Source organism: Meleagris gallopavo, chromosome 2, assembly GCF_905368555.1.
Source record: "Meleagris gallopavo chromosome 2, MGAL_WU_HG_1.1, whole genome shotgun sequence".
Lineage (NCBI taxonomy): Eukaryota > Metazoa > Chordata > Aves > Galliformes > Phasianidae > Meleagris > Meleagris gallopavo.
This window is the reverse complement of record NC_139405.1, coordinates 64,938,269-64,964,300: the sequence shown is the minus strand read 5'-3', so window position 1 is coordinate 64,964,300 and position 26,032 is coordinate 64,938,269. Positions and strand designations below refer to the sequence as shown.

Here is a 26,032-nt window from a genome sequence, read left to right as displayed (position 1 = left end):
TCCATCTCTGTCTCTTAAGACAATGGGTTTACACGGCATATTTCACAACACGTGCTATATGCAGAGATCACTGAATATAAAATCAAATTACATATTCCATCAGGATAGTACTAGAATGGCACCAGACAAAAGAGCAGGTTTATTTCAAAAAATGAATGATGCTTTGTGTAATCAGATCTGCAAAGGAGGTTTGGCAAGCAGGATGCATACAGATTAACCTCTGCTGGGTCTGGATTCAGCCTTCAGGACATTAAATCTGAAGTTGTGGGGGATTGCTGAAGATCTGCAGGAGAGCAAAAGGGCACAAACCCCTTATTTATTTAAATCAAAGCCAGGACTAAGGGAGACACAGACCCCATTGCTAAGCAAAGCACTATTGTGTTTTGGATGCAAAGGGGTCAGTGCTGCTGTCTGTGTGTGGCTCCTTGTCACCCACAATTCGTGCTGCATGTCCTGCAGGCTTGGGCAGCCCAGCCTGATTACTCTGGGGAGAGGCAAGGAGGGCATGGTGCTCCTCAGAAAGCTGGGTGCTGCTAGCAGAAGCGCTGCCCTTCCAGCCAGCCCTGCCTGGGCTGAAGCAGCATGCAGGTTGCTTTGCACACAAGTGGGAAGCCACCCAGATGCTTACAGTCACATTTTAATACCATCCCACCTTCCCCAGGATGGAATTTTCCTCCTACCCCTCTCAAACCCAACAGGTTCTGTCAGCTTAATTACACTAATAAAGGAAAACATGAATCTCAAATTCAAAAAGATCAATCTTAGTCTCACTATTATCCTAAAGGTACTGCACTCCAAGTGAATTCCAGCCTCATAAACCAGAAAAAAAAAACAGATGGGTAATCCTATAGGAACTATCTCTTGCTTCCCAAGACCAGGAACTGTCACCACCACAGACCAGTCTTCCAGCTCCTGCAGACATTCCCAGCTCAGCACTGGCCAGGTGTTTTATTCCTAGGATGTAACAAGGAACAACATATTCCCAATGAATGCTGTGCTCCTCTGTGGTTTTAGCAGGATAACGCACAACACAACACTTCCCACTTCTCCCAAGCTGGAAAGTGGGAAGAGTGTCCTCAGAGCTGACCCTGCTGGAGCAGAGGCTAGACAAGAGCCTGATGACTCCTGGGTCCCCTCCCACCTCAGCTATCCACCAGTCCTGTAAAATAAGATGTGCTCTGAAATGCTACAGTGGCACTAAGGAACATGATTTGGTGATGAGGCTCAGTAGGTCAGCTTGATGACTGAACTAGATCTTGAAGGTCTAGCAGAGTGTTCCAGCAGGGTGTCATGGCAGTAGGACAGGTTGTATGCTTCAAGGAGATAACATTAGGAAAGAAGCAGTGTAAAGAGTGTACCAGCACTATAACATACCATAGCATCTCTCTCTTTTCCTATTTGGAAAGCTTGTATTAAGGGTGTTAATTTTTATGTTATGATTCTGCTAGGCACAACACACTAGAAATTCTGAGAAACACTGCCTTCCTCACCTCAACAAATACAGGTATTTTGAGCTCTGCCCTTCAAATTTCAGAAATTCCTGCAACATGGTCTTGAATGCAAGTCAAAAATAACACTACATCTCCAGCAGGAAGGTTTTAAGAATCAGCTGTCACCCCACCCGACCTCAGTTTAGTCAGGAAGGGTCTGCTGAAGCAGCTGGATGGCAACAAGCAGGGTGTGAAAAGCTGGACCCCAGCATGGGACGGAGGAAAGAAGATAGATTGGAAGATTTAGTGTGAAGCTGGATCTGCGTGAAGTGGAGAATTCCAAGTGTGAATGTGTCTATGTGTTCGTGCATGTGCTGAGGAAAGCCGGGCTGGCAAGGGAGACAGAGGAGAGCTTTGTGCGCAGTGCTTGCTCTGACATAGCCCAGCCTGCTCCCTATCTCCCAGTTCCACTTCTGAGTGTGCGGGAACATGCGGTGGCTCCTTTTCCCCACTATCTTCATCATCCCCTGCACCCAGCAGGTAAGTTCATTAAATAGGAGAAAAAGATTTCTCCCTTCCTCGCCCTGTCTGGATTTAAAGTTTTTATTTGCTTAACAAGAAAATAAATTTCAGAGAAGCAAATTATTCCTAAAGAATGAGGAGACATTCCCTACTCCTGAAAAAATTTTGTGTGCAGCTTGTTTACAGCATCTGTTCTGATCTTGGTATTTTTTCCTCTCTATCCTGTACATTAATATGACTCTTTGAGAAAAAGAAGTGTTAGGGAAGCTCAAATTACCTGTGACCTTGTGTTTTTTTCTCCCTCTTTTTTCTTTTTTCACAATGTAAGCACAAATGGTTATTTGATACAGTGGAGGGAAGTAAACATCTTGTCCATGCTCATGTTCCATATACATCTATGTATACACAGGGATTTGTTTTCAGATAGTTCTGCATTTTAGAAAGGCATCTAGGCTGGGTTATGTTATATCTGTTATGAGAAAATATTAAATGATAACTATTGCTGAAGAGATCTGTGTCAAGGGCCAATTTCATTATTTACTTCATTTTGAAAATACAGGTTACCTGTACTAAGTATATTTCTCCTCTATGATCAAGATGACTTCCAAATGGAATATTTCCAAGAGACTGCCTCTGCTAACTTTCGGAATACTTAAAGCTAACTTGCTATAACTGAACATTAGTAATAATATGTTGCCTACTTTTGCTATTTATTTATGCCATACACACCTTGTTCAATCCTTAAAACACATGAAAACAAACAACAGCATATGAAGAGCTGCTATACAATAGTCTCATTTTCTGGTCTGTGCATAGGATCAGTAAAAGTACGCAGTGGGCTTGTATGACGCAGATAGCTTTGTAGAGAAGCTTTGAGATGCAAGAATTAGAAAATATATGGCCTGTAAATTTGATAAGCAGAATTTCCATCATCACATAACATTTTTGAAGATTGTTCAGGCAGACCGAGCTATTCTCTAATTCCAAAGTTAAAATGTTCAGGTACTTGCCCAGTGCTGTTTTCTTATGGGGCTACTTTGAAGTCTTAAACCTCTCAGTTGACATCTGTTCCTAAAAAGGGAAAGAGAAAACACTTGCTTAGATAGAATTCTGTAGGTGTTAAGCACATTTTAATTTGTAGTACAAATTAAACTTACTGGATGAAGCACAGAGATCATTTCCTGCTACACGTACCCATTTTGAAATGAGATGCCTGATTTAAACCACATATTGTGGGCACAGGGCCAAACTCATAATAATAATACTTTGCTTAAAAAGAAGAAAAACCCATTGAGCAGCAAGAAAGTGAATTTCCTAAAGCAACCAGACCTTCCTGAATACTGTGAAATTTATGGGAACACCTTTTTTCCATGTAGTGTTTCCAGAACAAGCCCTTAATAGCCTTCAACACTCCTATGCACGCATTCATCAAATTAATGTTATGGTTTAGAAAACAGCTTAGGTGCTTGAACAATAGTAAACTGAAGTTACTTGTATCTGTATTATTGCTGCACTTAGAGAAAAAGGATTAGAAGAAATCCTTTATCAGCAAATGATTAATGATCAGCAAAATACTACATTTATGAAACTATCTTCTGCCTGTTCAGTGGAATGCAAGATGAGACATCATTATTCATTTAATGCATAAACTGCAATTCTGAATTAATATGTATCTTAAAAAATCAGACAGCCAAAGGGACTTGAAAGCTACTACTTCAGAGTTTCATTAGTAAATGTGGATTAAGATATCATAAGTATAATTCCAAATGACCATAAAAAATGGAAACTAATGGTAGAAAAAAGAGCCTTTTAAAAGGTCATTTAATGCTCAATGCAATTAGGCCAGCTCAATTATGCTGCAAAAGCTTTCATGTGATCTGTCACATGAAATGTTGAATTCTGCAGAGGTTGAGAGCAGACCTGAAAGCCCAACCAGCACTGCAGCCCCTCTTTTCTGCTAGGGGTGCCCTACAGCTAGAGGGATGGAGAGAAACGGATAGCTGGGACTGCACATGCCCCGAAAAATACAAAATATCCTCCTTTTCTTTATCATAGAATTGCTTAGATTGGAAGGGACCTTAAAGATCATCTGGTTTCAACACCCTGCTGTGGACAGGGTTGGATGATGATACTGGTGATACTGGGGCCTAGGTCTCATCTTTCCCTCCTGCTTTTTGGGCAGCACGAGCTGCTAGGCCAGAGCAGCTCCCAGGTTTACACTCCACTTACATGCCAGCACTGGCTATGCCCCCATTCCCTACATGTCCTTCCTTGCTGAACAGCAGTGCCATGGCCTGCATTTCTGCTGAAACTCAGCATGAAAATACCTGCTGCTAAGATCTAAACTGGCATGTTTTAGATGTAATCCTCCACAAAAACGTACAGAATACCTATCTCAAATACATCCTTTCATACTGTGCAGACTTAATCTTCCCCAGTGCCTCAGAAAGATAAATAAATGAGTCAAGAACTACTTAGGACATTTTTAGATGCAAACTCTGAGACAGAATGTGGAAACTGTAAATTCTGACTAGATCTTGACTTCCTGCTGCTGAGGTAAATCTCTTTTAGAGTTCCATTTTTGCAGTGTAAGCCCTAGGCTTAAGGAACACTTATTAATCCAAGTAGATACTTGCTTAGAAAGTTACCTGTTAAGCTCAGTGCAGTTACCAGCTTCTCTTAATTAGTCACAGGATGCAGTTGTTGCAGCTAGCTCAAAAGAACTTGAAAGTAATATAATTCTCCTTTCAAAACACCTGAAGTGTTACTTTGAGCCAAAGTAACCCTCTGAATGTTCCCTATTTCCAAAGGCTTTTGCCATCAGAAGTGTCACTGAGCAGTGGGGTGAGTCAGAAGGTAATTAATTTGATATAAGGCTTGTAGGAAGGACTAATTAAAAATAGATGTACCTTTGGTTTTAAAACACTTTTTCCTTACTTTATCTGCTATGGGCTTTGTCCTAACGAAGGAATGACCAACGAGTAGTGTTCCAAACCTGCAGTAGGCCATGATCACTGTTGGAACTGCTTCCCACTACCAAAGTCTTGTAGCATCTCACTTTTCTGGATCCTGCAACCTTAGGAGCTTTATTTTATGCTGTACCAGCTATGCAGAGAACATGCAGCTCTTAATGCATCCCACTGTATGTAAGTTTCTCTGCAGGGCGCAAGCCCATCGCCCACAGCCAAGGCCTGGTGAAAAACGTCCAGAGTGCAGCGAGGCCCAGCCACGCACCGAGCTGTGCCGCTGGCCCTGCCAGTGCCCACCAGTGCCCACCTGCAGCCCCGGGGTGAGCCTGATGAAGGATGGCTGTGGCTGCTGCAAAGCCTGTGCCAAGCAGGCTGGAGAAGTCTGCAATGAGGTGGACATCTGTGATCCCCACAAGGGTCTCTACTGCGACTACTCGCAGGATGAGCCTAGGTATGAAACAGGCGTGTGTGCATGTAAGTTGTTCTTTCATGTTCTATTCTGCAAATCCAGGAGGGTGGGAGCCCAGCTTGCTGGAGCTGTGCAGCTCTGTGCTGTGTGATTTATACAAATGCACACTGGTTGGAGAATCTGAGAAAGGGGCAGGGATTGTCTTTATACTTTCTGCCTACCAGCTCATTGTGCACAAGCCTGCTATTTGCAGATATGTTAATGACAAGGCTTATTTAAAGTGGGACAGTAGTAGTCTGTAGTTATTATTGAGGTCAAACAAAATTGTGTTTGGGCTGGGAAGAATTTGAAGCTAAGAATGCAGGAAAGGATGATTGCATCAAGCACTTAGTGAGCAAGAACACAGTGCTCCCACTGTGTCAGTAACTGTTGTTTACCATTTGCAGATCTGGTTGCTGTAGGATGTGAGCTCAATGGCATTTACTATCTCAATGGGCAGACTTTCCAGCCTAACCCACTTTATAAGTGCCTGTGTATCAGTGGTGCGATCGGATGTACTCCTGTATTCACACCAAAATTAGCAGCAAGTCCCTGCTCCAGTGGCACGGGTAGGAAGAAGACTGGACAAAGGGTATGTGGCCCTGGACAGAACAAGCAGCTTCAATCAATCAACTACAGGCGGATGTCAGGTATGCCCTGCTATGCTGGTAACAACTCTGTGCATGAGCCTTGCTCTATTCAGTGTTCTTGCTGCAGCAGCCAGGATGACTGCATGCTGGCTACTCTTGTTCTCCATCATGGCCATTGCCAGGGCACCTGGTCTGTCCCAGTTACCCCTTTTACTCTCAAGTCACAGATTCTTTTCTCTAAACTCAATGTATATGAGAAGCAAAAAGCCTTTTCTTTTCTGTTAATAGGGAATACCCACAGCTACCTTTAGCCCATCTTTCTGCAGAACTTCACTGCTTGTCAGATCTGCCCTATTAGGGCTGCTGATGGACAGCCATTTAGCAGCCCAGGAACTTTCTTGTTTTCTCTCCCTATGTAATGGTAGAGAATCTTGGGTTTCACACATAGATTAAAACGTTGCAGGCTCCATTTTCAAATGGAATGCAGAAAATTATAGACTGCCTTAGCAGCTTTCCTCAACTCACAAAACTTCCCTCCAGTTTCTTCTCTATGCAGTGTGGTCAAAACCACACAACAGTTTCTCCAAGCAGTTCTGCCATGGTCAGCTGATACTCCCTTCAACCTTGTTCTTGTTTTGCAGTCCTCTCATTTACTTTAGGGAAAGACCACTGACAGAAGCAGTCTTGGCCCTTCCCTGTGTCTGGATCCTCCTGTCAGCCCTTCTATTCTCTCCTTCCCTTTGCAAGTGCATATTTACATTACAAAATGTATCCTCATTTCAGCTAATATGGGTACCAGAAAGCCGAGCTGCTTATTTGGTGGTAACTTAAATTATGGAGAAATTATGGCCTGAATCATCAACATGGATCAATACAATAAAAAATGATCCCAAAGCTTATCAGAAAACATTCCTAAATACTGAAGGAGCACATGAGCCAATCTGCAGATAAACAGACCAAAGATATAACCTGAAGTTCAATTTGGACAATTTCTAAAATGTTAACGACGGTTATAAAAGTTTGCAAAAATGAAAAAGGAAGCACATCTTTGTTTCAAAATTATAATACCTAGTGTCAAAGACCTTTTATAGGAATCTATTTGATGCAGTGAGTAAAACCACACTCAGAAAGGCAACCAACTTCAAATGAAGTGCATTTCTAGAGAGCGTTACTAATCAGATCAGAGAGGGACATCCATTGACAACAATGGTAATAGGTGCATGGGGAGCCAATGCCCAGTGACACCCTAGGCCAATGAGAGTATTTGTTAAAACGAAAAATGGCAAATGTGCAAAAAAACCCCAAAATAAATGTTTTGAAGAATAAATTTCTTTCTCACCCTATCTTCCTCTGAAGAAATCTCCTTGAAATTTTGCTTCAAAATGAGGTCTTCCCTCTTCCCTTTTCCAGTACAGCAAAGCAAATTACCACGAAAACTTGTGCATCAACCGCATGGATGGCTCAATGGGCCAATATCTACATGGATAATTTTTTTTTTTTTCCTGCTAGCATGGATAACAAGTGCTAGGCTTCTCTTCATTGCTCTTGATGTTTTCTGGATTTTCTTGTCCAACTTTGACCTAATTTAGATATTTAGGGATGTACAGAGGTTATACTTAAAAATGTATGAAGTATAAGCAAACATTAAACTTCCCTTTATTTATTGCAGAACTGGGACAGGCTTTTAATCTGCTTATTGCAAAGAGATCTTAAAATTGGTGTCTACTTTCCAGGTATCCTTGTAATTCTACCTGTCATCTTACATGCAGATGTCATCTAGATGCAGATTCCACAGACACCAAGAATTTCTACACATTTTTTTTTTTTCTTAAACAAAACCTAGTTTTTACACTGCCTACCAGGAATTGGTACTAATGGTTACATCACCCCCCATTTGAATGGTGCTTAGCCTTAAATAATCAATGTTTCTTCCACTCCGGCCATTTTATAAAAATTCTGTAAGTAAGTCTTCACACACTATTTTCTTCATATTAAACAGAAGAGCCATACAGCACATACAGTTTTATAGTCTTTGCTAGGATACGAGTGTCAATAAATTTTAAAGGCAGCTCAGTGCTAAGACTTCTAAATAACTTTTTAAGGCCTCATCTTTAGATTTACTTCATGAGCAGAAGCCTAATGCTTATCCTTTTTATATTCAGTTAATCCTTTTGGGGTTATTCTGCTGCATAAGTAATATATTGCTGCTTTAGCTTACAGAAACTTACCACTAGTTTTAAAGAAAAAGTGCCTGGTGCAGGCAACTCCTTGGACACCGTGTTCCAGGACCTGTGGCATTGGTATATCCAGCAGAGTGACCAACGAAAACAAGAAATGTGAAATGAAAAAAGAGAGGAGATTATGCTTCATCCAGCCTTGTCTGACCAATATCCTGAAGACAATAAAGGTACCTTCTCACATATGAGGGCTGCTCCAAAAGTAACACCTCCAATTTGATTATGTTGGCCCACAACATCAGAGAAAGATGTTGGTGATATGGGAGTAGAAGTTGAACCTTCCCATCAATATTCCATTACATTTTGTTGCTGTATGACAGATGGCAGCAGAGGGGCAGTCTGACACAAAGGCATTTGATACACAAGTGCATATGAAGCAAAGGTGTGTGTCACTGAATTCCTCCATGGGGAAAAGTGGCACCCACTGACATTCATCAGTGCTTGTTGAACGTTTACGGAAACCAAACAGGGGAAGGGAGAGCAGTGAGGAGTCAGCAGAGTGGGTGGTATGTTTCATCACTGGTAACAGTGGTCCACCTCCCCAGGCTGCAGATTTTTTACGAGCGTGGCATGCAGGCTCTTATTCGTTACTGGTAAAAATGCATGGCTAACGATGGTGACTATGCTGGAAAACAGTGTTTTGTAGCTGAGAATTTCCTGTCGTATACTGTTATTGTAGTCTTTGTATCTCTTGCAGTCTCCTTGGAAATAAATAGGAGGCATTACTGTCAGAGCGACCTATGTAAAATGACTTGGTAGTAGAAAATAAAAACGTCTGAAGTAATGGAAAAATTGATGTATTAGTAAATACTTTTAAGTCATAAAAGAACACTTCTCCTTTTTCTACCTTTAGTCTTCAACTCTTAATAGTAAGCTACAGATGTATAATTTCAAAGTGCTGTCATGCTGCTTGGCCAACCAAAATATTTTTATTTGTTTACTGAAAGAAAAATAAGACAGCTTTTAGTAGGCGTAATTTTCAACATATTTTTATGTAAACATCACAAGTTTTTTTTTCATGTTCTGTTTTCCATGTGTAAAAACATAAGCTTTTTTTTTTGTTGTTTTACAGATTCCAAAAGGAAAAACATGCCAACCAACATTCCAGCTTCCTAGAGCAGAGAAACTATTTTTCTCTGGATGTTCAACAACACAAAGCTATAAGTTCACTTTCTGTGGGGTATGTATGGACAAGAGGTGCTGTGTACCCAATAAGTCCAAAATGATCACTCTCCAGTTTGAGTGTCCCAATGAAGGTTTCTTCAAGTGGAAGATGATGTGGATAACATCTTGTGTATGCCAGAGGATTTGCAGTGATCCAGGAGATATATTTTCTGAACTCAAAATTTTATGAATTAACATCACTGACTGTAACATGCTGCAAGGGTGACAGCACATTCACATCCTGAAGAATCAGCATTACCTGTCACCCCAGCAATGTTTGTAGTGAAACTACAAATGTGAATCTTCATTTAAAAAAACACACCTGGAAAATCCAAGAAAGAAGGTATCCTTTTAAACTTAACTGTTTTGGTATGTGGAAATACATTCTCAAGAATTGTGTATGTAACACTACTGTCAAAAGGAGAACTTTTGGTAATTCAACAAAGCACAGTGAGAACTGCTTGGTAACCTACCGTAACACTTTGTCCAACAAGACAAATACATCTAGATTCACAGATGCTCTAACTAATCTATACAAAAGCAAACAAACAAAACCGACCCTGTAACATCATCTATTATTCTTGATTCTCAAATTAACATCTTCTACCATGTATCTTCAAAAGCAAAACACATGAATGCTGTTGTGGATAAATTAATTGTAAGACCCAAATGTTCTTTACAGCAGATAATCTCTCTATTGCTGTGAATATAAACAATGTCCTTGGTAAAGGAAGACATAAGACGACATCTACAGATAAGAGAACTGCAAAATTTGAAGGAAATGCATATTTGGAATGCTTAAAGACACCCCAAAGAACTGTTATCACAAGGTTTTATTGACTATTTCTGGACACATACACAAACTGTACCTACTCATACACCCAGTCAAACTCTGCTAGAAGGATTTCAAGGTTTAGATCATTGCATTGGCCCACTCTGATTTGTAACAATACACAAGTCCTTGTGTTCTAAAATAGTCAAGGTTGGAAAGTAAACAGGAAATAGTACATTCTTATAAGTTTTTAATGTAATATAAAAGTCTACCTACCTTGGTAATTATAAATATTAAAACATCTATTTTACTTGCATTCTTTAAACATATAAACTTTGTTCACCTAACAGTCTTTAGTATAAGTGCGTTTTTCACTCAGAGGTATGCTATCATCTCACTATCAAGTGCAATTCACCATTTATAAACACGAATCATTAAAATAACATGTTAATTAATGCTCCAAATATAAAACGTCAAAGAAAATGCATTTTGGTAAATTCCCTGAAACCATCAACTCTAGTATCAGCTCAGAATACTCTAATACAGCCAGGTACAACAACGAAGAGAAAAGATTTTGAATTATGAACATAGCTTAGAGCATTCCAAAATGACTGCTTGTCTGCAAAGTTTCAGAAACAAGTTCCATTAGAGGATTGCTTTCATCTTTGAAGAGTATGCAGTTTTTCTTCTCTTCTTCGTTGCTTTTTAAGACAACTAAAGAAAAAAGCTAGCAATAGCGATCCTTCTTCGAACCAAGGCTTGCTTTCAGTTCACTGTAAGCTCAAAGTCTGGGAAAAGCACTACCTTCTGGCTGCTACTACTTCTCTTTCTTCTCTTTGCAGCATATGGTATGTCAATTTACTCTACAGTTTGGAAGAACGTTACTGATATTTGCCATAATTAGATGCCTTCAAATCTTTCCTACAGGCTGGGCCTGTCACTTTATGTGACACTTCTCAGAGAGCTGAGGAAGCAGTTATCTCAGCCTCACTTTAGAATAACAATAGGTAGGCACTTGGCAATTCATTTGGGTTAACTGAAGTAGTTGGATGCTTGGGGATTTTATTTTTTTTAAAATCAAAGTTCTTCTTTACACAGCTATCTTCAGTCTTGATGGGGCTGTTCTAAGCCCACCTTTTGTGGCATCCAGTTCGTTATACTCTTCTATTAGGTCAGACAAGGACGATATGGCTTCAGAAAAACAGCCTTGCTCCATCCCATCTACTTGCAGATAGTGGTGAAGATGAGCCTATGAGAATAGTGAATTCAGTGTTATTCCCTTTATTGGCACATAACGTAATCTATTTGCCTCACTAAGTATTATTTGGGCTGCACTGAAGAACTGTATGAAGTAGATTTGAAGACATGCCTTGACAACCCTTGCTTACATAATTAACAACTTCAGTAACAACCTGTGGAATCACAGTTGGTATTACGGATTCCTTACGTATTAACCTTTTCATATTCTGTCTTTGATACACCTCAACAAACTGGTAGGCACATCCACTGGATAGTGGCTCCTGGCTGAAGAAGTAAATATCTCGCCCTGTAGGGTATGGGTTAATAAGGGATTCGGTTTTTTTAAGCAGCAGCTGTTAGAATGATTCCTTGATAGATATCACAGTTAAAAATCTTGGAATACTACTTTTAAGCAGTCCTTCTATGATTCTAAGATTTGTTTCCCTGTGATCCAAGATGCTATGATTTGTGGCTGTGGATGACGTACCTACGACAGAGCCATACCTTTTTCTTGTAGAGCTTCATGAATCTGTCTTTGAGTTCCATAAAAGTTGGTTTCACACAGGTGTTGTTTGCTAAAGCTAGAAGGGAATGGGAATGGCCCACAGGAGGTACAGAACACAAACTAGTTTTCCAGCCTTCCTGATTCCATGATACAAAGTGCAGAGAAGGCTTCAACCTGTGATACGAAAGTGTACAGTTACTTATGGAATGTAAAGAGAACAAAGCTAAAGTTTCCTTTGCTAACAGTCAGCAAAGGTTAATTTTGAAGTTTTCACAATTAAGTTAACCAGTCAGAATAAGCATTTTGAATAAGGCATTTCAGATCCCAGACTGAAACAGCACATATTTAAAATTCACCCAGTAAACACCAATTTTGTTAATTTAACATATCAGGGTTTGAAAAGTAAAGTTACAAGCATGTATGTCTATAAAAGCAACTGCAAACACACTGATTTATGAGAGAGGTAAATTAATACTGTGTGGAGATAAGTCCACCCGATATAGGTAAAATTATTTTGATGCTCAGAACTTTTCCTTGTGCACCCATCTGCCTGTAAACTCCATTCTGCACTCTGTTCCACCTTTCTTGTTGCAACTACATAGGTCACAATAGCGTAAAAAGTAGAAACTGAGTGTGAACAACAGCAGAGAGCCTATTCTTTCAAAATCCCACAGCAGCAGGAGACCTCTGGAAGGCCAGCCTTCACCCTTTCAAACTATTAAGAATGGGGGGAGGAGAACAGGCATATCTAGTCAGCTCCCTTTATTTGGAAATCAAAGAATGCCACGACTTACTCTAACTTGTTAAGAAAGTTATTTACATTTTCTTTCTTTCTTCAATTACAAAAAAAAAAACAAACAAAAAAACCCAGTACTTATTTGGTACTCAGATTGAGTACCAAACAATTACACGATTACTTCGTGTGCTGTTACAAACCTTTCAATGTTTCTGCGAAGGTCCGAGACCTGCACATTTCCTCGAACAAGAAGTGCACAAGCAAGGTAGAGGCTATGCTTTGGATCTGCTCGAATTAATTGATGATCTCTACTAAAAGCGTCTGAAAACATTTGATCCAACCTAGGTGAAAATAAAAACAGTTATCTACTCTATTAAAGCAGGCTACAAAAGTTCAAAATACCCACCCTTCAGGGTTTCAAATATCCTGAAATCTTGGAAATAAAGGTACATTTAATCTCGGACCACATAGGACAGCAAAATCAAAATAACTTAATGGTGTGGATTCTATTTAATATCTAGAAATATGTTGCTCCCAGCAGAATTGTTTCCCAACAGACATAGTAAAAACACATTTTAAGTCTGCTGGCTCAACCATTAGTGAGAACAGGGACAAAAGGTGTTCTCCAAATGAATAGGATGAATTTTCAGAAGCGTGGCAGGCTTTAGAACACTTTAGGACTTCTGCCCTTAGTTTTGCTATAGAATTCTTTTTTTTTTTTTTTTTTTTTTTTTTTTTTTTGTAAATGGAAACTATGGAAGAATCAGAAATTAGGCTTCAACTGTAAAGTCTCCACAGCAAAATTTTCTTACCTTCTAGAGGGTATATTAACATCAGCCAGCGTATACAGAGGAGTCAAGCTTGAAACCAAGTAATGAAGTCGAGGAAATGGAACCAAATTCATACTGATTTCATTAAGATCCATGTTAAGGGAACCTTTGAACCTAGCAGAGCTGAAAAGTTAACAGATGTTACAAAATAGTCATAAACAAAGAAAGTTACTTTTATAATGTAAACATTCATTAAATATACATTTCAACTGTTCCTTGCAATAAAATAGTAATCGATAAAACAATTATCTATAATTACTAAATTTCCACATTTGGCAGTAACACTGCTATTCCTATTTCTTTACACTTTTCACTGTAGAACAACTAATCATCAAAAATGAGACCTTAATGATCCCGATGATTAAATAAATAAATAGGATAGCATATAATGAAACACGTATGACTTAGCAGCCCTGAAAAGCTGTTCAGACCACTGCTTTGGAAATGCTTTTTCAGCAAGAATTCCTTACAGCAATACACAGTTTAGGAACAACTGACAAATGGTATTTATAAAATAATAACATTGGTTTAGAAATTCTAACTTCTTTGGGCACTATTAGGCACTAATGGAAGACAATATCCTTCTGCCCCAAAACCTTTTCCTACTTCAGTTCTAAGACTATCACAGCTACAGCAACACCACTGCCATATGTATAGTTCCAAACACTTCAGATTTTCATTACTTTAAGAACTAATTCTTAAAAAGACTAATATCAAACTAAAAACAACACTGAGTTGATGCAGGTACACGTATTTGCAGCACACACTGCCTCTAGCAATATTACTTGTACAGAAGAGTAATCTGTGACTTTACCTTGTCAGGTTCAGCAGCAAGTTGGCTACAATATTGTTCATTGCATCAAATGGCTTTTCTTGCACTTTTTTTGTAGTGCCTGCACTTGATGTTACCAAGCTGTTTGGCTTCACAGTTGACCCCAGCTTCCCAGAATTGACCATGTGATGAATTTTATTAACTATATCAAACAGAGACTTTGAAAGGAAAAAGAAACACACACACACACAAAAAAAAAACAAAACAGAAAGCATACAAATCTCATCCCCAGAACATTCAAATTCCATAACCCTATTTTTCTATTTCAGTTGATCTTAAAGAAAAAAAACTAAGATATGGTAACGACAGTTCAAACGTTACAACTTTGATTCAAATATGTTCTACTTTTGACCAGTTCCAAGTGGCCGAAGTGTTCCTGAACAGCCGTTCCTTCCTTGTCACAAATGTAGATAGTCTGACTCAGAAATTTGACTTCAAATTGAAGTCAGTTTGAAGACATTAGTCATTCCTCTTGTTGCACTTGAATAATACTACACACAAATTGATGCTAAAAGATTTGAGGCTCAGCCCCAGTAAAAAGCATCTTACTTTTTACCTTTGAATAACACACAAGAAGAAAAATCACTTCAGACTACTTTGCACGTGGAAACAAAGTACAGAGCATCTTTTAAGTGATTTCACTTCAAAAGTCTGCAAGTTACCGAGGACCTCAATTATGATAAAAAAAAAAACAAAGACTCTTTATTTAAGACTTGGCATTCAAATCAGTGCAATCTAGTAAGAAAGAAATGGACAGAAATAGTATGTTATTTCTTACTTCATTCTCTATTGGTAGAACACAGTCTGCATGTTCATTAAGCTCCTTCATAGCCAGAACACTGTTGTATGGAGAAGTAATAACATCATCTTCACCGGAGGGATAAACTGAAGTAACAAATCTATACACTTCTGGGAATTCATCCTCAAGCAAATTCAGTACAAAAGTTCCAAGACCAGATCCAGTCCCTAAAAATAAGTAGGAACGAAGATGGAATGAAAGAAGATTAAAAAAATCATCCAAGTTCTTACAAGCATTAAGTCTCATACGTTGGAAACATACTAGTTTTCAATTTTATTTATATTCCAGCATTTTGAAGACTGCAGGAGCTATCTGAATGAAAGAAAGCAAGCAAGTTTTTTCAAAGACAAGTAAATAACTAAATGATATTTCTCATATTTTACTAGACAGGATGAAGTGAATAGTCTTAAGCATTTATGCAAAGAGTCCTAATATGTAACCAGAATTTCTCTGCCCTTTCTTAGCATTTTAAAATCTTTAATTTGAATCTTGAAATAAAATATTTGTTTAAAAAAATATTGAACCAATCCAAGTTATTTAAATTTACTTTTTTTGAGGATTTTTTATAAAGCTTTCTTGTTCTCCAGTTAAGACAGAATAACCCCTTTGCCCCAGTACAAATATTTTTTTCCTCATAGCATTAAGTTCAAATCAGAGAATAAGGTTTTTTTTTTTCCCCTGTCACATACAAGTAATATTTTCAACAGCAGACAATTTTATCTACGAAAAACACAGCAATTTCCTGTAATAATGGAAATTCCCTCTCAAATTAAGCAAATGATCATAAAAAAAGCCATTGGTAAAACTCTTGCCCCATATTTAGAGCTATTTTCAGAGTCTATTTTCATATCATAGCTGTTTATAATGCCTGCTACTCTCAAGTTTCTGGGAGAGGATTGCTCAGTGGCAATACAGAAAGTATGTGACTGATTCTCCCTTCAGATTTATTAACAAAGTAGGTGGAGTGAATGCAAAAAGAACTGTGTGGAAGGAAATGTAAAAAAAAAAAAAAAAAACAAAAACAAAACTCAACTAGAACAGAAGCTAAGCAACATCAGAAGTCTACAAAGCCTTTCTGAAAACACTTCTCCAGAATTAAAAACTTGATCACAGCAATGATGTGACCATTTTGAGGCAACTACCCCTTCTGATCAGTATTACTCAGCTTTTTCTCGTATTTGCCACCTATCTTGATCCATCCACTGTCTTTTCTCGTCTCTACAATTTAAACTGTGCTTCTGTTCTAGGCAGCACTTACTAAAGTAAAAGTTCATGATTAAGGCTCCTCAGGGACTGTGTTATTTCATTCTGCATTCTTCATGATTAGATCATTAGAGCAATCTTTGTTCCAAGACTTAGGCTTTCATTTTTATTTACCTGTGGCAGATGCAACCATACTAACAAAGAAAGATATACTTACCACCTCCCATAGAATGAATTATAAAAAAACACTGCAGACAGTCACAATGTTCTGCAGTTTTCCTCAGCTTTTCCACAATGTTTTCCCGGTACTGACAGCCATACACCTTGTAACCTACAGCCCTGGGGATAAGAAAAATACTTTAAAAAACAAAACAAAACACTCTAACAACCAATCTTCCAGTTTTCATTTTATTTAACTCCCTCTCTTTGATGTTTTGTATAGTGTTGCTTAATAATTCAGAGTCCAGAGTTGGATGTAACCCCCAACTTGTTAGCTGCAAAACTGTGACTACATCACAGAAACACGGGAGTTGAGATGTGGTTTTAAATTTAAGAATGCAAGTACCAATCAATTCACACTTTTGAGCCTGCATTATCATTTTACATCAGTAAGAAAATAAATACCTATGCTGAATGATCAAATTTTAACTATGAAGTGAAAGTTACATCTGTTAACAATGAGGACATCCTTGTATAATAGTGTTCTGATCTTCATTTGAGTCCTATGTGAGTTATTTGCTACCAGTGACAAAGAAACCCAACAGATCATTCTCAGCACACTTGCCTGCTGTTAGGTGGTGAGGCTATTCCCAATATACCTTCAGTGTATTTGCTAATCATTCGATTCTCAGCCTATACTGGACTGAATATTACCAGAGGTACATTAGCATCTCAGTGAAAATGTGAAATTTATTATGTTAATGAATCTTCTTCTGAATTTCTCTTTTTGATAATGTAATTTATCTGCACTATGCCAGCAATCACGATGCTTCGAAATCTGAACTATCATGTATCTTATTTCCATGGTAGGTGCACAGTCCCAAACTGGATTATGGCTCTGGCAGAGAAATGAAAGCAGCTGAGTACCAAAGAAACAAAAATATAAAGCATGTTCTTTTGTAAAAAATAATCAAGAAGCAGCAGCAGGGGAAAAAAAAAAAAGACAAAATGATTTATCAGCAGAATTATCTTTCTGTAAAATGGTTTTCAAAGCCCTCCTCCAGGCAACAGTGACTCCAAAGTTCACTGGTAATATGCTGCAGCAGAATGAACCAGAATACTACTGTTATCATTCCCCTTTTCAAATGCTATCCAATTAGTTGCTCTGAAGAGGATCTCACCAGTTGTTTCCTGAACCAGAAACATCTGTGATAAGCTGCTTACTATCAAAAACATCTCTCAACGGTCCCTGCAGAATTTCATTCACCACACCCTCCTCCATGTCAATCAACAGTGCCTGTGAGAAAGTATTGAAATTCGGTCAGTAAGCAAGCTGATCTTTGAAATAATTACAAAATAAGGAAAAACATCTACAATAGTAAAGGTACGTTGTTACTACTGTGCTTCAGAGAGTTGTTGCTAACCAGTTTGTAAAGTTTGTTAGCTGATCAGTAAATAGCACAGCATTTCAGATACAGCAACTGTTAACACTTAAAAATACTGTTCCCAAATACTTAGGAGTGAAGGAATTAAAACAGGTGCATTTCAGGTTTTGTTCCTTCTTAATCACTTTAAGTGGCTCAAAAAACCCACATCCCTTAGTGTTTTTTTTTTTTAATAAACACTTGGTACTATTTGTAATTGTTTTATTAAAATTATACTTTAAAAAACAAGCAAAGCTCCCCCAAACCATAAAGTTACTATTAGAAATTTTGCTATTCAAAGTACTTAAAAACATACAAAGTATTAGGAAAATCCCTATGCAATCAGACATAAATAAGTGGTATAAAAAGAACAGTCTTCATAAATTGCCTTACTCGTGCTTTTAAAGAACAAATTTTTCCTTTGTAAATATCAGGACCATCACCAGCACTTCTGAAAAACAACAACATTCCAAGTTTAGAACTGTAATAGAAAATAAGGCAACATATATTGGAATATAATTCCCTCTTTGATTTTTTATTGTTCAGAGTAATAAACACCTTGAAATGTACCCTGCCACAACATGCCTCATGTTTTCCCCAAAGAATGCAGTTACAGAATACAATCTCAATGAGAAATATCCTAAGCAGTCCATCAGGAGGATGAAAAAGGAAAACATGAAAAGTTTCCTCTCCCATACAGCCTCTGCTCTAACTCTACAAGCACTGCCAAAACCGAAAGCAACATCCTTTTTCCTAGCATGTGGTACATTACATCACATAGTGGAACACACTTCACCAGATAAAACTGCTATACTTTCAATAGGGGAAGCACAGCACTGTTCTACTGCTCCAGGCTTGAAAGCAGTACAACTGCACTAGGACAGCACTGTGCTTGACTTATTTTACCACTAAGATTTACTAACTCAGAAACCACGCTGTGTTGACACAGCTTTATCAGCCTTTTTTCCAGGATTGGTTGCACTGAATCAGCCCAGAGGGCTGTGCATTGCATAAAATCATATTTTTTTCCCCATAATGAATGCTGGTGCTTTGCACTCAGAGGATGAGATGAGTCTATTCTGGTCCAACTGTATTCAAGACTGTTTAAAAAAAAAAAAAAAAAAACAGAAAAGAAAAAGGATACTGCAAGATGGCTCAATCCACCCAGTTTAGGGGGCAATCAGCCTTAGGTTTAAACAAATCAAAGCACATCTTATACTGTTCTACATTCAATAGCAATAATATTCTAAAACGTCACTGGAAAGCACTAAGTGCTTTGACTGTGCTCATTCCCATCACAAACGAGTGAAAAAGGGAGGATGGGCCTGCACTGGATTCCCCAGGGAGCTCCTACGCCCTCACCCAAAGCAGTTTTCCAAACACTTCTCCTTAGCTGAGCACTCACAGCAGCCTACTGGACTCACACTGATTACTCCAGCCTATGCATTTCAATGTATGAGTCCACAGTCAAAGTAAGTTCTATTTCTCTTCAGGGACTAACAGAACCTGGAGAGAAAATAAACAATAACAAAAAAAGCCCACCTTTCTCTCTCTCTCTTATCAGTCTTTGTGGTCTTTCATGACCGCCTGTACTTTCAATCACTCGCATTCAGCTGCTCACAAAAATCCATGCATTCCTTACAGTCTCCCTGGATTATCTAAGACACGCTTTTCTGCATATAAAGCCATACATTTTTTATTGAGCTCATCCTATAACCACTAGTTCTTGCTGACTGAATAAAATATGCATGATCTTCAGAGTAAGACATCATCTTCTATATTTAATAACGTTTGGGTACCTCAATTTATCACTAGAACACTCAAACATGAAAACTGTGTTATACAATTAGCCCATTAGCACACTTCGTTATCTCATACGTTCACTATATATCTGGGTAATTATTTTGTCTGATCTAAGATGCTTCTAATAGCTATCGTTATACAGCCATCTTATACAGCCAATCTTCTTGCCATTGCTGACATGAATACAGAAGACTTTCAGGTGTTCTCTTTGCTGAATGCTCTGACATCTGGTTTCTAGAAAATTAATACCAGCAGCAGCCTCTACTGTAGAAGGTGGTGTGTTCTTGAAGCACGTGAGATGAGCGATCATCATGTTGATGAATTTTTGCAGGCTGAACCAAAAAGCTTTTAAACTCAAAAACCACATCCCTCCACAACATATGCCAATAGCTTCGGTTGCCAGCTGTGATTTGTATTCCTTGATGGGAAAGGAAAAGGAAGGACAAAAGAATTTGTAATATAGTGACTGAAGTGTGAAAATAAGTGATTTCAGACAGCAATTAAGGGCCAATTCTATCCAAGATGAAAATACATTTTTTACTTGAAAAACAATTAAAACTTTCTTTCTATTGTGCAGTTCATTGGCAACCAAAGCATCTTCCTACTGCAATCGACAGCAGAGTTAAGAGTGTGAATGCTCAGATCCCTCATTATTTCAGTACTAGTGTAAAATCCTCTGTAGGCAGGTCACAAATCAGAGAATTTACATAAACCCACTTCCAATCCTACACCATTTAATAAGTATCAGTAAAAAAGAGTGAATCTGTCTAGATCTGCCAGTGTTTTTACAGACTTCCCTTATAAGACAATCCACCTAGATTAATTGCCCAGAGAAGTGGTACAACATAGCATAGAAGACTGAAATTTGTCATTTTTCTAACACAGGGTTTTATGACTGCAGTGACATGGAAGGTGAAGCATTTCTTTTTGATAAAACTAAATCAAAACTCACAACAATAAAAGACCATAACATTGCTACCTGCCACAGAGTTTGAATTTTTTTTTTTTCCCCTTAAGTTGTAGTTAATACTACAGTCAAAAGTGGGAAGTGATTCCCACGTAGAAGGAACAGCTCCATAAAAGATGAAATCTCACATCTCACAGGGGAACCTTCCTTGAGACATCTACAGGGCTCAACAAGGTAAGTCCTTCCCTTTTACAGAGAAATGTTTACATTGCAGTCAATCTGCAGGAAGTTCAGTGGTTCCATGTGGCACATATAAAAACACAGACATTGCTTACAACTAGATCTTCTGGATTAAAAAAAAAAAAAAAGGCTATTCTAAGACTTTCTAAGAAAAGAATTGAGACAAAACACTATTTCAATGCCAATTTAGTTAAAATGGCATGCTGTGCTTTTGCTGCTTAATGGAAGGAAATAAAGACTGGTCAAATGCTTTTTTTCTAATTAGAATGTAACAATAATACGTAGGTGTCCAATTGTTCCATTCTTTTCAGCAAACTGGAAGAGTTTTTGTAACTGGACAGACATACAGTGAAACGCTCCTAAGGTATGAACTGGGCAACTTAAATAAATCACAGCCACTGCTCTGTGCAGCAAATTACAGATAAAAGTCAGATAAAACAGATTTAAAAATTGACACGACCGTTTCTGACCACCTTATACTATATATATATATATTATATATATTATATTATATATAATTCCATTTACAAGTCTTCAGTGAATTCTGCTAAGTTAGTATTCAGAGAGCTTGCAGTCTCATCCTGATTGGTAACAGCAAAAGCTATCAGATCTTGACTGTTCAGTTTTTCCGATGCAAGGAAAGGAAAGCAAAACCAAATACCTGCAACACATTTAACTACTGCAGTAAATATAATGAAAAGGATAGTGCCTTGAAAGACAAAAAAGCAGAATCTTTTTCTAATGCAAACTATATCTGATGTGAAAAAAAGGAGTTTTAATTTAGGTTAAGATAAGATGCTAGAATGTTAATCTGCTGTGTTAAATCCACAGAGTTTTCTGATAAGAAGACTTACCTTGTATCTACATTCCTAAAGAAACTGCTGAGGGCTTCATCATAAATTGCTTTCTGGAAATAAACAATTTAAGATAAGATGGTATGTCAGAAGTACTCAGTGCTTTTTCACAGAATAACTTAGGTTACAGTGAATTCCTAGAGGTCACCAGTCAAACTTCCCACTCTCCAAACAGGGTGAACCATCTACGTCCAACCCAGATAGCTCCAGCCAGCATTAAAAAGAAAATTTCATAGAACCCAAGAACATCCTGAGTTGGAAGAGATCCTCAGAGACCATACAGTTCAAATCCTGGCTTCACACAAGACCACCCAAAGTTCAAATCCTATGTTCAAGAGCATTGTCCAGACACTTCTTGAAGTCTGGCAAGCTCAGTGCCATGGCCACTGCCCTGCAGTCTGTGCCAGTGCCCGACCACCCTCTGGCAAAGAACCTTTTCCTGATCTCCAACCTGAACCCCCCTGTTGCAGCTTTGTTGAATTCCACTCAAGCATCAGCTGATATTAAAAACTGATATTAAAAACTGTCAGGAGGATGTAACCAGGATTTTTCTTTTTTCCAGCAGAGGATTAAACAAATACTTTTACTTCATTTCTTAATATTTAGGATTTTACTGAAGATTCCAATGAAGCTATTAAATCACAAAGCTGCTGCTTAGCTAATTCAGCTTAGTGATGTGACATGGAGACAGTCACGCCCACCATGATCTGTGGAAGTGAAGGCAGACTGCTGCATTGGTAATTTCTGAACTCCCCGCTGAGGGCTGCTGTGCAAATCACTTATCTCAGCATAAAGCTAAAGCTATTTGTCAACTTAATACACAGTCATGGTTTTTTTTTTTTTTGTTTTTTTGAAGGACCTGATGACACAGTGTTTGCAAAATCTCTGCAACACGTAAACTAAGAGACTCTCAATACACACAGGAACTCCACCTGTTGCCTTTTTACAACTACTTCAGCAAAAGGCATTCAGGACTGCTCACTATCACCTCTGTTAACTGAGTGTATCTGCTAGGAGCAGTATCTCTATAATAATACCAAGAAGGATGTGTTTCTGTTGAAAGCACTTTGCATAATACTGTGCCCTCTTTACAGCACAGTGACTCTGACTGCACCACACTGATGAGCATGCAGTAGGAAAGGTGGACTTATTATTGAATGGCTTGGGTTGAAAAGGACCCCAATGTCATCTAGTTTCAACCCCCTGCTATGTGCAGGGTCACCAACTACCAGACCAGGCTGCCCAGAGCCACATCCAGCCTGGCTTTGAATGCCTCCAGGGATGGGGCATCCACAGCCTCCTTGGGCAACCTGTTCCAGTGCGTCACCACCCTCTGTGTGAAAAACTTCCTCCTACATTTTGACTCAGGTTCCAAATCTATGGTATTCAATAGGTGTATAAGAACAATATTTACTGAGAAAAAAATAAAGGGTGAGAAACACAAAGCAACATAAGACAGCCGGCTGCTTTGTTTACTGTACTGCCAGGGCAACAGGCGGTGAGTTAACCCTGGTAATGAAGGCCTTCGGGGACTCAGCCCGCGCTCCTCCAGGCGGAAAGCCTCGAGAAAGCTGACCAGACCGGAGCAGATAGCGGGTAAGCTCTCCGCAGCCACCCCTCGGGCAGCGTTACCTTGTTGACGGCCGCGTGCTCCCGCAACGCCAGGTCCCAGAAGCGGCAGCCCACTTGGTTCCCGCACTGGCCGACTGCGAAAGAGACAAAGCTCAGCCAGGGCCGGAGGCGGCGGGAAGGCTCCGCGCGACGCAGCCCCTTACCCTGTACTACCACGGACTGCGTCATGACGGCCTCGGCGGACCGCTGCCACCTTCACTTCCGACCGTTTTCCAACTCGGCGCCCGGAAGCCGCCCTCCCGTCACGGCGGGGGACGGGCCCTGACAGCGGCACGCCTTAAGCACCGCCCGGCGCTGCTGTGTCAGGACTCCGCCTTTGTGGGCAGCCCGGCGATGGGGTGGGGTGGGATGGCGCCTTTCTGAGCACGCAGCAGCCGATTCGCTATTATTATTGTTATTGCTAAAATCGTTTGTTAAGATACGTTTTTCGCCCCGGTATATTATTAAGCTTGGTGGTGCCAAATAAAACGAGACTGTACTAAAAAAATAAAATAAAATAAAAAAAAAAAAAGCTCAAGCAGAAATGACATACCCACCAGGCTTGCAAAACTAGGTTTATCTTCAAGTTCGTTTTTGTGATTCTCGAGCAAATGATCGCCCACGTTGCCATTAGAAGAAGGTTTCTCTGTTGAACGCAGCAACTTCAGGGCTGTGTGTGAGAGGCAAGAAGTGCAGCAATGTCCTATTGCAGTACTGCAGACTGCAGCATGGCTGCTGCAAAATGGTGTGAGGAGCGCGTGCTCTGCAAACCAGGTCCTTGCAGAGGGCTCTCGTGGGCCTAAGATGGCACCCAGGCTTCCTGTGGGAGAACTGAAGCAGTTCCGTGCAGTGCGGTTCATTAGCTGGTGTGGCTACACAAAATATAACAAAACAGGCTTTTTCCAAATGCACTGTTCTGGTTTTGTATGCAAGGAAAATTTGTTGGATGAAATTTTTAATAGAAATCTTAACTTTATGCTCCAATTTTCATGATACGGAATACTGATCAAATCAGGACAGTTTAGTATATCCTAAACCTTTATTTACTTTGGAAAAGCCACGGTGCTGACTCATGGACATGACCTAGGATCCATCGGAGATCAATTAGAAGTCCCCAGCAAAACATGAATGTGAGGCTGCACCATGGGATTGAGTTTCACACTTTGGCTTCCTGTGTACTGTTAAACATACAGTGTTTCTTCTCCCTCAGCTGGGAAATGTTCTGAATCAGAAAAGAAGAATCAGAATACAAGATTCATATTCACAGTTCATCTTCTTAGTCTTCAAAAGGGGTCCAAGGGCAGAAAGTAGATCTGTAATTAGCAGTTTGGCTTGTTGCATGCACTTAGAGGTTTAATGGAACAGGCAGTTCATCACTGTAAAAGAAATAGCCACACACTGACTTGTTTTGTTGCAGATGAAGCTCTGGGTTAGAGTAGTATAAATGGATGAGTCTGATCATGTTCCCTCAGAGACTTTGTCTATGGAAATTAATCACCTGTCTTATGCTGCTTTGTGTTTCTCACCCTTTATTTTTTTCTCAGTAAATATTGTTGTTATACACCCATTGCATACCATAGATTTGGAACCTGAGTCAAAATGTAGGAGTAACATACAATGTCACTGAGAGGAAATGAGTTTGCATGGACTGCTGTGAATCAGCAAATAATCCTTAAATCCCAAATGTGTACCATAACTTAAATATATGTGCTATGCTTTCAGCATCTTAACAGACATTTAACTGTGTGGGTCACATGCTGCTGTAGGAAGAACATACTGGAATTTGAACTAATGTTATTCCTAGAATTTTATTAGGACTTAGTTCACACACATATATGTATATATAATTGGTGTTGTTGGCATTCGAGGATTTACTGTCAGACCTTCATCTTTCATATTCCTTTTCAGGCTATTGTCTATACTCTTCATCCCCGAGGATGGTTGATAGGAACCTTTGTCTGTGGGAGATTTCTACAGATTTTCAGAAATAAGAAATAGGGATCCTAATTAAATATTCTGTTTTGAATCGGTTGAGTATTTCAGCTTGAACTTCGATTCTTTCTGACATAGCCATGCAAATTTCAAATTTCAGAATATTTCACTTTATAATAACACTGTTATTAAAAACTTGAAGGTGACAGAGGAAAAGTATAATCTCCTTAAGGTCCTTCTTTTTTTTTTTTTTTTTTTTTTTTGAACAGCCTTTCTGCAAAATTGAGTTACTTATATTAATATTGAAAATGCAAATGAATAGCAATGCACGTTGGAACTTGGAGCTTTTTCTCAGATCTTTGAGATGAAGTATGAATTTTCAGGTAGATACAGATGACTGTTTGAATTCTGTGAAGATTTTTGCTTAGGCAGTCTCCCTCTCCTAAATGCCACAGGCTTCAAAATGAATGCAGAGGTGTATGTGATGTAATTCATCAGATAGAGAGCTTTTTTTGGTGCATGTGGAATGGCAATTTCCAAGGTCCATGAGGGTGCTGGGAGGAGAGAAACTCAATTTATTCTCTACTCTCTCCTGCCTATGCAAGAATCCTCTGGTTTATAGTATTTTTTCTTTCTGCAGAGAAAAAAAACCTGCATCTCTGAGGCCTAGACTGGAAACTTGCCACTGTTGTGCTTGATTAGCTGGGGATGCATTAAAGAGAAGTAAACCGAATTGTAGTTGTTTATGAATTTTAATGTGTTTTTTATTCATTTACTATTTTACTGTATTTTTTGTTTTCTATATATAAAGTATGCAAAGGACTGA

At 39.0% G+C, this 26,032-nt stretch overlaps 2 protein-coding genes across 8 annotated transcripts; one reads left to right on the top strand and one right to left on the bottom strand.

Annotated features, from left to right (window-relative positions):
* The first annotated feature begins 1,913 nt into the window (after nucleotides 1-1,913).
* CCN6 (cellular communication network factor 6) lies at nucleotides 1,914-10,772 on the top strand. Its single transcript, XM_085217461.1, has 5 exons — nucleotides 1,914-1,970; nucleotides 5,104-5,395; nucleotides 5,777-6,019; nucleotides 8,173-8,366; nucleotides 9,269-10,772. Exons 1-5 carry the CDS (start codon nucleotides 1,920-1,922, stop codon nucleotides 9,548-9,550), a joined length of 1,062 nt encoding a protein of 353 aa, XP_085073587.1. The 5' UTR covers nucleotides 1,914-1,919; the 3' UTR covers nucleotides 9,551-10,772.
* On the bottom strand, nucleotides 10,179-23,604 carry TUBE1 (tubulin epsilon 1). 7 transcript variants are annotated; one of them, XM_085217455.1, is made up of 12 exons: nucleotides 23,439-23,604; nucleotides 23,296-23,369; nucleotides 21,664-21,716; nucleotides 18,253-18,310; nucleotides 17,617-17,732; nucleotides 16,494-16,615; nucleotides 15,053-15,240; nucleotides 14,257-14,432; nucleotides 13,425-13,565; nucleotides 12,813-12,953; nucleotides 11,876-12,050; nucleotides 10,179-11,381 (listed from the first exon to the last, which is right to left on the bottom strand). In XM_085217455.1, the coding sequence occupies exons 1-12, from the start codon at nucleotides 23,461-23,463 to the stop codon at nucleotides 11,223-11,225; spliced, it is 1,428 nt and encodes a 475-aa protein (XP_085073581.1). In that variant the 5' UTR covers nucleotides 23,464-23,604; the 3' UTR covers nucleotides 10,179-11,222. The 7 variants fall into 7 exon arrangements, with proteins under 7 accessions (XP_085073581.1, XP_085073580.1, XP_019468613.2 ...); XM_085217454.1 differs by lacking the exon at nucleotides 23,296-23,369 and having other exon boundaries at nucleotides 18,253-20,080; nucleotides 23,439-23,572; XM_019613068.3 differs by lacking the exon at nucleotides 23,296-23,369 and having other exon boundaries at nucleotides 23,439-23,572.
* Nucleotides 23,605-26,032: the final 2,428 nt, after the last annotated feature.